The sequence below is a fragment of the Manacus vitellinus genome, unplaced genomic scaffold (genome assembly GCF_001715985.3).
Source record: "Manacus vitellinus isolate BGI_N305 unplaced genomic scaffold, ASM171598v3 scaffold_3_pilon, whole genome shotgun sequence".
In the NCBI taxonomy this organism is placed as follows: Eukaryota; Metazoa; Chordata; class Aves; order Passeriformes; family Pipridae; genus Manacus; species Manacus vitellinus.
The window spans coordinates 18,673,286-18,687,567 of NW_021940535.1; the positions used below are offsets into that span (position 1 = coordinate 18,673,286).

General features: G+C 40.7%; 1 protein-coding gene and 1 long non-coding RNA gene across 2 annotated transcripts; both read left to right on the top strand.

Moving 5' to 3' along the window:
* Nucleotides 1-12: 12 nt before the first annotated feature.
* LOC108640218 lies at nucleotides 13-4,183 on the top strand. The gene is made up of 3 exons (XR_001921002.2): nucleotides 13-330; nucleotides 1,455-1,517; nucleotides 4,043-4,183. It is a non-coding gene; the product is annotated as an uncharacterized LOC108640218 (long non-coding RNA).
* A 1,240-nt stretch (nucleotides 4,184-5,423) lies between these two features.
* PP2D1 (protein phosphatase 2C like domain containing 1) lies at nucleotides 5,424-14,273 on the top strand. The gene is given in 11 exon segments (XM_025895403.2): nucleotides 5,424-5,442; nucleotides 5,548-5,696; nucleotides 9,293-9,359; nucleotides 9,362-9,475; nucleotides 9,478-9,553; nucleotides 9,555-9,902; nucleotides 13,206-13,294; nucleotides 13,297-13,504; nucleotides 13,989-14,042; nucleotides 14,044-14,106; nucleotides 14,108-14,273. Coding segments are annotated over 11 exon segments (1,341 nt in total). The 3' UTR covers nucleotides 14,262-14,273.
* Nucleotides 14,274-14,282: the final 9 nt, after the last annotated feature.

The following is a 14,282-nucleotide window of genomic DNA, read 5'->3' on the forward strand; positions in this document are numbered from 1 at the left end:
GGCATCGCTGGCGGTGTCGAGCGGTCCCGAGCCCCGGTGAGCCCGTGGTGCAGCCGCCGCAGCCTCTGTGGCCCCTCGAAGTGCCGCTACTTTGTTTGGCTTAACCATTGCGTTTCCACATTGTGCACTTTGAGGCCGCCTTTAAAGGGTCCTTTTCTTTTTTTTTCCCCTCCCCAGATGATTTCTAATTCAATAGATAAACATGGCTCAGTTTGAAATACCGGATAATTCAAAAACTCTCTGCTCAGCTCCTCGTGTCATGGTTCTGGGGTTTGATTTTTTTTTTTAATTTTTTTTTTCTTTGTATCCGGAAACAAGTGTTGACAGCAGGTCAGTTTATGTCTTCAAGTGATTGCCTTTTAATTGAAAGGTAAAATTACGCAAATGATCCTGCCATAGAGACTGTACTCCATATACAAGAGCCAAGTGCATTGAGTTTAAGGTGGTTCTGCCCCGTTGCACGTATGTAAAAACGTGGTTGAGCCGTGAGAAACCACAAATGGCAATTCTGTAGAACAGCATCGCGGTTTAAAAGGTTGGGATTGAGGCTCGGCTCTTGCGTAGGATCTACGGCTCTTTGATGTGTAAACCTAAAGTAGTAGCATGAGTTTGGAAGGGAATCTCAGCGTAGAGACCTCTCGCAGGCACAGGGCCTTGCCACCTTGCATGGGGCAAGCAAAGATGACTCCAGACTTGAGCGAAGTTAGTTGTAGCATTTAAAGGTGGAGGGGGTGCGGGGTTGTGACAAAACCCTTTCCCTGACGTCTCCTTCTTCCTTCCTCTTCTCAGCTTCTGGAGATAGGTTTATACGGCGAGTTTGCACTTTCATTAAACGATAGGAAAAAAATGGAGTGAAGTGCTACAATATTTCATGAAATGGGGGGGAGGGGGGGGAGTTCTGTTGTTTTCCTTTATTTACTTATTTAATATTTTTATTTTGCTGAGGTCGTGATAAAAAAAAATCCAGTTTCTCTGAAATTTAAGAATTATCCTTGTAATTTTTTTAAGTGTCCGAATTATGTTTTAAAAGAAAAAATAGCCGCTGTATGGTAGCAGCTACCTAAGAAGTTCTTTGCATTTTTTTATGCCGCTCGGGTTTCTACTTTCGGAATTGAAAATGAAACTGTTCTGCTTAGTTTCACTTTCAGCTTTCCCACGACTCCTCCTCGGCAGCAAATGTTATGAGCGAAGAGCGCATCTGTAACAACACTCTAGCTCCGATGGACCACTTAATACCCACGCCTGAACATACACTCCTGGTTTTTCTGGGAGTTGCTGTAGCTTTTAAATCCTCTCTGACGTTTTTTGTTTGTTTATTTGTTTTCCCCCCAAAATTATCAGCTTCTCCTTTAACCAGTTAATTAATTATATTTAACCCAGCATTAAGTTTGCACACTTGCATATAATAAATTATAAATTTTGATACTGAAAATACCTTTACTGTTTTCACACAGGTGAGTAACTCCACTGATGTTCATTAAGGCAACTTGCAGGCATTTATGTCTGAAGCTACACAGGTGAATAACCTTATTCTTTCACCTCATTCATTCTTCAGGGTCCTTAAAAGCCTGAAAACTTATTGCTTCCATTAAAGTAGAATTAAATGTGAAAGTTGTTAGGAAGCAGGTAGTGACTTTGGTTTAAATGCCTGAATGTGTCTTTACATTTTATGGTGTGTTTATGAGGGTCTAATGGGAAAAACACTGCCATAATGCACACAGTAAGGCACTGGTTGGTATAAAGGCAAAAAAATACTTTTTCTGCAGTTCCTTCTTGAATCCTCCAGAGCATGGCTGTGTCTCTTTTTTTTCCATTATACCTTGTTGCTCACCAGATAACCAGAACAGTAAGTCTACCAGTCTGTGACTACACGTACAGTTACTATAGTAACATTTATAAACACTAATGTCACTACACATGCAGAACTGCTGCCTGCTAGGAGCAGCTGAGAAAGAAATCACTCGTTAGCTGCATATAGGTAAATATTTTTCTTTTTTTTAACTTTAAACCTAATTTAAATCATTGATCACATTCTAACTTTGTGCAAATATATTTTTAAAACCAAAAAGAAAAAAAGCTTGACTTTGTCTTAAACTGCTCCAGTGAAAGGTAAAATGTTGCATTCACAATTTTGGCAAGAATAAGGAGTGAAAAGACCATTTGCTGTCTGGAAATGTGGGACTATAACTTGGGTTATGTTGACTTGTGGTGGCTCCAGTGAATGCAATTAGGTCACAACAGGTTGCACTACAGTAGGAAAAAAAACAAAACAACAAACAAAAAAGCCTATGCTTTGACATATGAGTGGACACATGTCATTGTTGATTGCATATCCAAGCTGGCTTTTTCTGTTGGCTGAATTCGCAAGCAGAGCACATACTAATTTTCTAATTATAATACGTGCATAAATCTGAGCACCATACAATTCCTCTGTTGCTTGCTTTTTATCATTTAACATGCACTATGAAGATATTAAATTAGATTAAAACTCAGAGCATTGTCTGAAAAGCCCTTGCCATCTTTTTCACTTTTTGTCCTTTGGGGCACATCAGTGGGTTTGCACAAGTTGAGCTGACTCTGAAACCTGCATTAGGAAGTCCTGGTGGGAGCGGGTGATCCTGGCTGCCTTTGGCCTGCCTGTGTTGCTCAGCCCGCAAACTCAGGTGAGTAGCCGGGTGACGTCAGGAAGACAACTCATCTACATTAAATTAAGTAAACCAGGAGCTGGGTGAGACACAAGTCCCAGCTCTTGTGGGTTTCAGGTCTCTCTCAGGTTACTGATAGCCCCGAGGAGGTGCCTGCTCAGAGCCCTTGCTCCCAGCAGATCACAGGTGCATCTCATGTTTGTTGCTCCCGCACAAATTCGCTGTGAACACCTGACAGGCTTAAATGCAAGAGTATGTGTGATATTATTATTCCATCAAAGGTTGCATTGTTGAGTCACAAAAGAGAAATTAAAATGCTGGTTAGGGTGTACCAGACTCCTGGTTATTACCTAGTTGTCATTTAGGGCTTTTGGGGCCTATCTTGCTCATATAAATAAAAAAAATTATTCAACTAATAGCAGCCTAATGCGGAATGCTACCTCTCTGACAGGGACCACCCAGCCTGCAGCCGAGCTCTGGGAGCCCACCTCTACCCCTCATCCCTGCCTCTCAGCCTGGTCAGATCCAGTGTGCCCAACCCAGCCTTGTCTCCCTTTTTATTCAAGATGGGTCTCTCTTCCAGTGCTCCCACCTGCTTTTACTCTTGCCATTCAATGCAAAGTGCATCTCTTTCTCCTCCAGGGAATTTCTATGAGAATAAAATCCTATTGTGTCCTTTCATTAGCGCATTCCTTATGGGTGAAGTGACCTCCCTCTTGGCCACCACGAGTTCAGGACTGCTATCAATATCTTGTGAATCACTGGTAGTATTAACAGTGCAAAGGTTTTGTTCATTATGCTGTCTCTAGCACCTCATCTGCTTCCCATGGCGCTAACATGTGACTTTAATAATGCAGATGGCAGACCTTCCCATTAGGCTTTTGTCTGTCATAGGAAACTTCACACCCCAATTACCCAGTTTTTAAAGGAAAAAAAGAGGGAAAATAAATGGAAAAAATGTCATTGCAACACTCAGGGCTGTTTCAGTCACACAAACTTCTTGTTAGTAATGGAGCATTTAGCAGTTTTTATATGCTTCTTACACAGAAGATGCTCTTCTTGACTGCAGTCAGAGTTTTGGTTTAGCACAAACCAGGTGAGAAAACCGAAGGCTGGAATCATGCAGCACAGGACAGTCACTTGTGCCTTTGCTCAGTGTGAATTGTGCGTGTCAAGTTCAGAAGCTGTTTGTTAAAGTTATTTAGCTATCAGCAGTTACTACATAGGCTGACACTGTTATTTCATGGTACTGAGAGCTCTGGATTGCTTCATACAAACATGGGATATACTATCTATTTTTTCCTTACCTTCTCTTTCTTCTGACTCCCCACAATTCTTTTGTCGATTCCTTTATCTAACATATTTTTCTGTTCTTCCTTCTTCTTTATTTGTGGTAGAGATCTCCACAATTCTCTGGGACCCCACTTGGCATACTTTGACTGCCTGTGCTCTGACAGTTTTGCAAACCACCCCATTCCTATGTAGGGCAGGTCACTTGCTGCTGGAAGCCTGACAGACCACCAGGAGACTGGCACAGGCTCTGCTGGCAGAAGTGAGAGGGAAGGGACCCCCTTTTTGCTACCTGCACCCGAGTAGCTGCCAGCCAGCACCCTTAATATGATACCAATTTAGATAACAAAACTCTGCATAGAAAATTCGTATTATTTCTATAAGATGAAGTTACAGTGGCCTAAGAACATCTAACTGTGCAAACCCAGTCATGGGCCTTCCCTATATCAGTGTGCAAGGGCACTGGAAACCCTAGGAACTGGGAACACAGCCTCAAGCTCCACAGCTTGGCCAAGCAGAAGAAATTAAACAGTTTAAAAATCTCCATTTAGATCAAATGTAATAGTGCTGTGTACAGCTGAAAAAAATAGAGGAACCCCAGGAATACGGCAGCAACCCCAGATGTGGGTTTGTGAGGTGAGGGAGACAGGATGACACTGGGAATGCAGAAGGCACAGTTACATTGTCTTCACCCGTGTTCCACTTTCTGCCACAGCTTTCTCTTTGAGTATCTCCAAAACCTCATGTACCTCCCCTCCCATGGCAAGGCCAGCAGGCTTGTCATCCCCGCTCAATGCTTCACTGCCTCTCTGCCTAACACAGGCACTTGGTGGGCTGCAAACTATTACCTTTGCCCCACCAAGACTAACCCATCTACAAGGAAGAGCTGCTAAATATCTGGAGTGTAAACAGAACTAGGTTTGCAATTGTTTTGCTACTCCCATTTCCCAGTCTGATGCTTCCTCCCAGCCGAGAAGCTGCATCTCTGCCCAAGCGGACAGCGTCACAAATTATAACTCTTGTCCAAGAAGACCTAATGATGGGGACTCTTATTTTATAGGATGACACAAAACCAGTGGGCCTGGAATCCCAAGATTATAGTTTTGGACAACACTTAGGAAGATAAATAAGGAGACTAATTATCTTAATTTATTCCATAATTATTTTAATTATTAATCACTTCCTTCTTTCTTGCCTATCATCAGGTCTAGAGGCAGGACTGTTCCCAAGTCCTGAATGCAGGCTCTGCCCGTGGCATGCTCCCGTGACTCACCAGGTTAGTCTTTATCTCTTCCCACACCTTTCATAACTAGATTTTCTTGAAACTGCATTGTTGCTTCTGGGGATGCAGTAAGTAGGCTATACTATGCATATCTAAGTTGACTCACTTGGGAGAAGATGTCTTGTTCCTTCTGCCCCATTCCCTCTGCAGATGGTTTTAGAGAACAAGAGGGCCAGGTCTTCTAAAAGTAGTGAAAGGTATAGGGCATGGCTGCTGAGTTAGCAAGTGAGTTCATCTTTTCAGGTGAAGAGTTTTTCAGAGGTCTTATAGGAGTTTAAGAAAGGCTACATAAGGGTTTTCGCATAAGATATTTGCTCTTTGCTGCTTCAGCCAAAGGTATCCACATAAAGCTGGGACCTGCTAAGGCAGCACCTGCAAAGCAGAGGCTGGCTCTGACTGTGCCACTGGGCATGCACTGCACAGCACAGCCAAGCTGCACCAGGCAAATGCTACCGCCTTACACGGTGACTCCTTGGCAGGTGCTGATGGTGTCAGGCATGCTGCAGCTCACGGAGAGACAGTCCTGGCAATGCTAGGAGTCCCCATCATGGTTTCTGTAAGTGGGTGTGATGCTTTTGCAAGCAGTTTTCCGGGGAGGTGCCACTGCCAAATTGTGTGACAGGGCAGAGGGAAGGGAGGTCAGTAAGAGGAGAGGAATTGGGCTGAACAGCTGGAGGCAACGAACCCATATCCTGGCATCACAGGCACATGGGGAAAACAGGACTGAAAAGGAAGCACTGGCTGAGGCATGAGCAAGAAGTAAAGCAGGGAAGAAGGAAAAGACAGGCAAAGAAGCTGATGCTCATTCAGCAGGGATTTGCAGGAGCGAGGCCTGTTTATACGTACTAGTTGATAATACTGTGATTAGAAACTCGGGAGACTGTGACCTTCATTTATATCACACAGCCCTTCTCTGCCTCTTCCTGTCACCTACAGGCAGGCTGGCAGGCAGGCATCTTTTCAGTGCTGGTTTCAGCATCAGTAACAGGCACCATTTTCTAAGACCACAAATATGTAGCAAATAATAAAACCCACAAAACTCACAGAGGAAGGAGTTCACAACTAGAGATTGGGCAAGTTAAGTTCTGATGGTAAGTGAGGAAGAAGCACTCTGTGGGTGGAGATAGGAATGATGTGTTAGAGAGAGATAACTGCATATGGGACTCTCCTGTTTGGATACAAATCAGATCCTGGATCCTCAAAGCTCAGGGACATATTCCATCTTCACTAATTAAAAAATGAGATTGTAGTGCCAAACTGCAGAAGCAGAAAATAATCTTGCCTTACCATATTAACAGCAAGCACCTCCAAGTGTCGTAGTTAGAAAGGTTTTCCAGAAATATGAGATTTACTGGGACAACGGTATCCTCTGCCGTGTAAGCCTCGTGCTCTGCTTCCATTCTGCCCCTGTTATAGACAGGCCAACGTATGACAGAGGTGGAGCAGCCTTCCTTTCCGAGTAGCAGGATTAAGCACTGACCAAGAGGCTCTTTGTTACGACACAAAGAGTACATACAATTTTTTGCCCTTGAAAATATGTACAGTCTCAAACTGTGGTTTGCTCCCCATTCTTCTACATCTAATTTCTTTTTATCTGCTTCTATTTTCACCTCAGAACATTAAACTGTGTTGGATTTTGGCTCCCTAAATAGGCACAGGGAAACTGCAGTGAGCTAGAAAGCTGAATTTTATCTTTCACTCTCTGAGGCTAGAATGCTTTAGCTTCGTGTATTGTGCTTTCAATAACTCACTGTTATCCTTTAACCTGACAGCAAAAAACCTCTGAGTCTGTATCTGTTCCTAATGGGGGAAATGCAAGGAGAGAAGGAAACACAGACTAATCTTTTTACTTCATAAGAGATCAACAAAGGAAATGTTTCATTTTTTATTCTACTTTTACAAGGTTTTCAGCTATTAACATAAGCAATTTATGCATAGTATAAAAAAGTATCGAGGTTGCCCTTTTAATAATTATAAGCAGATTTATTACAACTGAAGACTTGTAGCATATCTTGTTACATGAATTATTATGTATATTATCCTGGTTATTTACACATTGTAATTAACTGAGACTGTTTTGAGGCTTTGAAATTTGTGATTTGCTAGCACTTACACCATTTACGGAGATACAAACATCTATAAAATGTGTGTGAGTGTTAAGAATTAAGTTTACTAAGGTCAAACTATCATTTTGCTCTCTCTAATCCAAGGGGGTTTTATATACACTAAATGTAAAATGGAATCACATTTAAAAGACAAAAAACCAGCTTACCAAACTTTCTATATATATTAGTCCCAATTTTTCTCAGGCCTGAATGGATCATCATAATGACAGCAGTGAAAAGGCTTTTGCTGCCTCCCAGTCTCAAATTCAAACTATGCAGAATAAAGGAAAAAGAGTTCTGCACAAGCCTATCTTCTGCTGCTGTTTTAACCATGTCCCTCCTTATCTTGTCCTGCTGAAACGGTGCAGCACTTTTAAAGGAGGCTGATGCTCACCTCTTGTTGAGAGACGGACTTTTCCATAAAGTTGTCCTACAGCAGACTGAGAGCCATAGCCACCAGCAAGCCACCTCTGCAATGATAAAGTATACTGCAGTCATGAGGGGCTTTTAAGTGGCTCTGCTAATACTGTTCACCCTCTATGGAAGAGATTTTCCTTTTAAAATGTTATAATTGATCTACCTCCGCTGATCAGAGGCACTTGATTCTTTAAGATGTTGGAGGAGGCGCTGGAGTAGGTTGGGGCTTTGACTACCATGAAATTTTATCAAACAAATGTCATCACAGGAAAGAGTGCACATGTTGAAACACAAACTGCAGAAATGCTTACAATACCCAGGCACTGAACAGAATTAGTGAGACAGAGGAAAATGTACTTCCTAGCTGAAATCCTGGAAGAGACAACAGCTGCAAAATAGTTATTCAGGTGTGGTTGTATGAAGTGCAAAGAGAGAACCCTGGTAAATGGATGAGGTTAAAGTAGGATGAAATTACTAAAGGCTGCTCTTGTAACATGGCTGTGACAAATTTCTGCTGCTTAACTACTGTTATTTGCCCTGGCAATGGATTACCAGCAGTTAACAAAGATTAACCGAAACAAAAATCTCAGATGAGAGAAACCTATGGATTTTTGTCTGATATTTCTCATATATACACACATAAATACTTAATCCTAAAAAATAAACTTAATCAACTTGAATGTAAACACTATGTTTTCATACTTAGATGATATATAGGCTGGCAAGCTGAGCTGCTCACATGGTGTCAGGACTTTGTGTTGTTATGGTGTCTGTACATGTATGTCACATGCTGATTTAGAGTGAGAGCATATAATGCAAGAAGCAGCTCATATTAGAATTTTCCAAGCCTGAAGCAGAATAATTTGAAAAAAAATCCTAGATAATATGGTTCAGCTGTTTCTGAGAATTAGATTTGGAAAATATGTTGTTCTGCTTGTATTAAACCAAAATCTTGATTATTTTCTAGAGAATGTCCAAGATCATCAGGTTTTAAAGTACAGATTGGCAATTTGGCTGAAATGGCATCAGCGGTGCATCTTTTGTCACTCTTATCAATTTACCCAAATCAGAACAAGTTAAAATATTTAAAAAGCAGCATCAGTTTGCCCATGCCAAGTAGAGACATGCCAGTGTGCAGGTGCTGAATTTGGGCAGTCCCCTCTGCACCAGTTGGCCTCTATCAGGAAGCACCTCACTAGGAGTTACGCTTATAGCTCTGACTCCTGGGGTTGCAGCACCAGGTGCCAGACAGAGGAATAGTGAGACAGCATCAAAGATGTAGAGTGAAGTGAAGGAGACTGAGCTGATGAGGGAGATTGGAGCAAGGAGCTTAAATTTAAAAAACAGAGGTGCATAGGGATAGGAAGAATGTACGAGCTTCGGCTGGAAAATGGGCAGACAGGCTTGTGCTGATTAGACCCTATGAAGTCCTTGCAGTACCTAAATTCCAGATTCCTAAATTTTCTGACACAGATAAGCAGATTATTCATTTGAATTCCACTCCCACTTAATATTGTGATCTTGCTAATATCAACAATCCTGGTCCTTTTAAGAAAGTAAATAATTCTTTAATAAAAGCTTTACCAATTTGCAAAGATAAAAATCCCACGTGGCAAGGAGACACAAAGATAAATTTGTTGCACCAGACAACTATGGAAATAGGTCAGATACATGTTTTCTGGAAATTCTTGATGGCTGTCACAGTGTGACAGCTGCAGAAACAGTTGCAGCAGAGCTTCACTTTTATTTCTTGATCAGCTTTCTCAAAAAGGTTCCTCCTACAAAAATCAGAAGGACAAAGTGCAAATTGTAGATTTTTCCCACAGTAATTAAGGCAGATTACAAGGAAAAAGAGAACATATTCTCTGACAAGCCAGGCAATGAGGAGACCCAGATGATGACCAGTCCTTACAAATGGATTCACAAAGTGTATGCCAAATCTTTTAGGAGAATGCAGAGATTTTTACAACTGGGAAGAAATGAGGTTTCCAAAGCTCACTGGAGTGGCTGTTCAGTGGTTACCTGTTTGGTGGAAAGCATTCCCAGCAAAGAGACAGATGGCACTGAGGTAGAAGAAAGAAAACATTGTGAAAATAACACACATAGTCCATTAGGCAGAAGGGCCAAAGGTGTTGCTGGACCACTGGACTTTGCTATTTATAGGTATGTACATAACACACCAGAATTTTTTTCCCTTCATGCAACAAAAGAAAGTATTAGCTAACCTAGATGTTTGTTGGCAGTCAGTGTCTGGAGATAAAAAGCAGCAATTCCTTTAGCTTGACAATGTAAAGCAGATGTGATAAACTCCCTTGCAACTGATACTGCTATCAGACAATAGTATTCAGCTTATTAGATAAGTTGCCTAAGCACAATATTTGAATTAAGGCAGCAAAATCAATTTACTAATGTAAAAGTTAGGAAGCATTCCACAAGTGACTTCTGTAAGAAAATACAGAGTGGTTTCTTTTATATCAAGGGGTTTAGGTTGTCATCACTTTATGGCAGTCAATCACAAATCTTCTGATTTTAGATCTGATAAATTCCTAATATCAATGAAACACGCTTAAGATATTCTTTTTATTCATTTGTTTCATTGGACTAAGTGCCACCACATTTTGCTACAAGCAAACTGAAAACACATTTTGAGGGAATCATCTGAATTACTAGTTTCTGAAATAGGCATTGGTTGGCTTTTACTGTTGTTGTGGAAGATCTATTCAGACATGTTTTCTTATAAAGTAGGACATTGCTTTGCCTTTCTTTAGTATAGGAAACCAGTTATTAATTACTATCAGAAACACTGATACATCCTTAATGCTTCTCTACCCACTCCTGCTGCAGCGAACACTAGACAAAGCTCTTGCAGACTAGCAACTCTGGTTACTGTATCTTTCCCACCTGGTGATTTTTATTACCAATTATATCCTGTTGTGGTCATAAGACAGCTGTAAGATCACAGGCAAGATGCTTGCTTTCCCACAAAGGAGTGCACACACAGAATTATGTAAAAAAGCAGGTGGGTGAATAGTTTCAAATGGATTTGTGTCTACAGTTACATTCTGTAGTGTCTTCCAGTCTCTGCTTGAAGCACTTGCCCAGCTCTATACTTCTTTTCTATCACTCTGCCTGGCATTAGTAAGGAGCGAGCAGATACTGCAACTGTTTCTGCATATGAAAGTTGACTGAAATTAATCAAGAAGGTCAAAGATCAATAAGAAAAGGGAGAACCATTTGAGAGGCTTCACCGTTTTTAGGAGGCAAAAAAAAAAATTATCATATTCCACATCTGGAAAAACTAATTCCATATATAAAAAAAATACTTCTGCTTAACAGTAATTGCATTCCTCTGGCAGTCTGAGAAACACTGTTGCTCCTTGAACATGCAACTAGTGTGTTGTATGTGGTATATCCCCCCTCCCACTATTCTCCCAATGCTTGTTACTATAGCCGCACTGTACTTCCAACAAGCTTTTTGCAACTATATGAACTTCACTGTTACAGGTATCAAAACTGGTAGTTTAGCCCTAGCTCTGTTACTTTCAGGAGATGCAGTCACAGCCCTGTAGCAGAATACAGAATTAACTCACATTAAGATTGCAAGGTTCTTTTCAGATGCATTTGTTTCCACCTTGTTGTGAAAGAAAACCACTTTATATTCCAAAGAGATTGATGAAGATAACAACTTGGGTTGGGTGAATTCTCTACCAAATTTCTTCTTGGTTTTGCTACCTTCTTCCATCCATCCCTACCTGAAAATTTCATTTCTGGCTGCAATTACAGATACTATAAACTCAAGATCTGATAATGAATTAAGGTTTGAAGTTGATCAGAGATACTTTAAACCTTTTATGATTAAAATCCACATTTTTGAACCACATTAATTTAATACACTTAATTTTCCACCAAAGCTATCATACCACAGAAAAAGACTTGCACAACATCGACCTTCATTTCCCCCCCAAGAGTGTGTTCTTACATAAGTAGAGACATGTTCCTTCAGCTCCAGGTAAGCAACTGAAGAGGATGGTCAGATACACAGAGCGGGAGAGGGTGACATTGGCCAGCTCTGTCTTCATTTAGTCCCACACTGATAGGCCAGTTAGGTTTTGTTGATTCTTTTGCTGTCTCTGGTTTGCTGACAAGACTTGCATCCAAAAGCAACTAGATTTTACTCTTTGCAGTCAAATTGTTCCACATAGGTTATATTAGGCTCTTTGTTAGGCTTACAGCTGGTGGTCTTATTCCAAGGGTTCAAAGGATATTTTACATTTTTCTAGCTCTCCACAAAAATCAGAGGAAGGAGAGGGGAGCAAGCACAAGGAAACATTCATGGAGCACAACTTAAGGTATCTACATTGTATAATTAATCAAAGGTGTGTCCTGCATTTTGATATTCTGAATCACTTTCAAGAGAAATCTGCCTTCACACAGACTACACTTAGCTGTCTCCTACGCTAGACTGCCAATACTGCTCAAGGAACACTACTATTGTATAAGCAATGCCTACTTCTACACACTTTTCAGAGGTCTGTGCCCCTAGTCGAGGTAGATATTAAAAGTACAACATAAATGAACACACTGCAGCCAGCTTCATGTCGAGAAAGGTACCACTTATCTCACTCAAGTTCTTTCTGTAAGACATCACTTTTGCCCTTAAGCCAATACACGAGAGCAGACCAATAACCTCCTCTGACATAAAAAATGGTCTCCCAGGGCAGCCACAGAGGATCTCAAATAATACAGCACTTTGGGTTGGAGCTCTTTCCTTCATGCTCTTCATTCAAGTCTGACAAGACCTGCCCCCTGCAGTGTTGGAATTTCTAATACTTTAAATTCTCAGATTTCAGGAGTGTTGAGGGAAAGTTAAAATACCTATGCCTGCTAAAGGAAAGAAGTCAGACCTCAACTTCCTCTGATGACTGTTAGAACTCTTGCTCCCTTGGGTATTTTAACCAAGGAAGAGATGTAAGGCATCATGTTAGTAAACTAAATCCTACACCACATCCAAATTATTTTTCAGTACTAAAAATTATATGCTGCTAGAAACAGTCTGAACCTGGAGCTTCCTGATGAGTTCATTCAGCCATAATATTTTGAAAGCACACACTCTCATAGGAGTGAAAATATTTGAAAAAAATAAGCACTCTTGCTCAAAAACCAATCAAGGTGCAACTTTTCTATCAGACTGCACTTAAACTCTTATGAGGAGTCTTAAGTGATGTTTTATTCAGCTTAACCTGCAGTCAGGAGAATAAGATTCTGAAACAGTCTTCTAATAATGGAATATTAAAGAAATCACAGAAAACTTTGCTGTAAAACAGAACCAAATTCACTGATGGACATATTGTTGCCTGTGGCAGTAGATTACTCAACTATGATCTCAGTTTTTTTCCCAGTCCTTAAAAAGACTGTTAGTGTAATAGCAGTATCTTAAGAAAACCCAACAGTATGCTATATTAAAAGTATTTCAGTTTTAGCTGATGTATATGCAATCTTATGTAAAAATGGAAGGAGTCACTGCCTCTCAAAAGAGCACAGCACTCATGAGAGAAAACACTTCCGAACGGTGGAAACATCAGCACTAATACACCAGATGGATTAGTAGAGGGATACCTGAGAACTACAAGGGTCCCTGGACATCACAGAGATGCAACAAAAAGAACATCTGTTATACCTGTAACTCATATTATATCTGTACCTATCAGTTTCTTATTTTGGTTTCTAAAGGGTTTTGGGAGGTTTTGTATTACAATGAAGTACTGGCACCACCTCTAACAACATCCACTCCTTATTTGAGAATGCATGAATGGTGTTCAACGAAACAGGACTTCTCCATGTGTCAGTATTCAATGTCCCTCCCTCACTGAAGACAACCTAAATGACTCGAATGCTATTAATAATCTGCAAGATGGAATACAGATATTGTATTCCAATAAAGATATTTTCCACAGTGACTCAAAAGGCAATCTGAAACAAAATAAATGAAAATGTTCTAGGAGGAACTACACACAAGGACAGAAAATTTCATGTATGAGTTTTCATCCACAGTGACAGACTTCAGAGCAAGAAGAAACTGTTGCCTTCTGTGCAACAGGTCCAACTCGCAGCCATAAACATCTGCAACAGAATGTAGTGGCAAGAGGGTCTAAAGTCATGAAACAGACTTCAAAAGAGAAAAAAGTGCCAGCTAATTGTGACTCAAGCCCACAGCTGGCAGAAAAAATGTATTTTGTGAGAAACTGCAAGTGATGCTGGTCAAGACCTGCTGAAGTCTGTATAACCAGTGGGTTCTAAACCACCACCAGTTTGAAAAAGACACAAAAATGCACCCATCCAATTGCAAATCATCAGCTGCAGGAAGAGGCACAGACATCTCTGAGACACTACAACAATGCAACAAGCTACGTTAGGGAAAAACTGGCAAAAACTGCATTAGCTTCAGGTTCAAGAGATAATATTACTGTTTTGATTGTATTTCTATATGGATGTGATAAGATACCCAATTACCTCAACATTTAAAAATAGCTGAAGTGCCAGAGT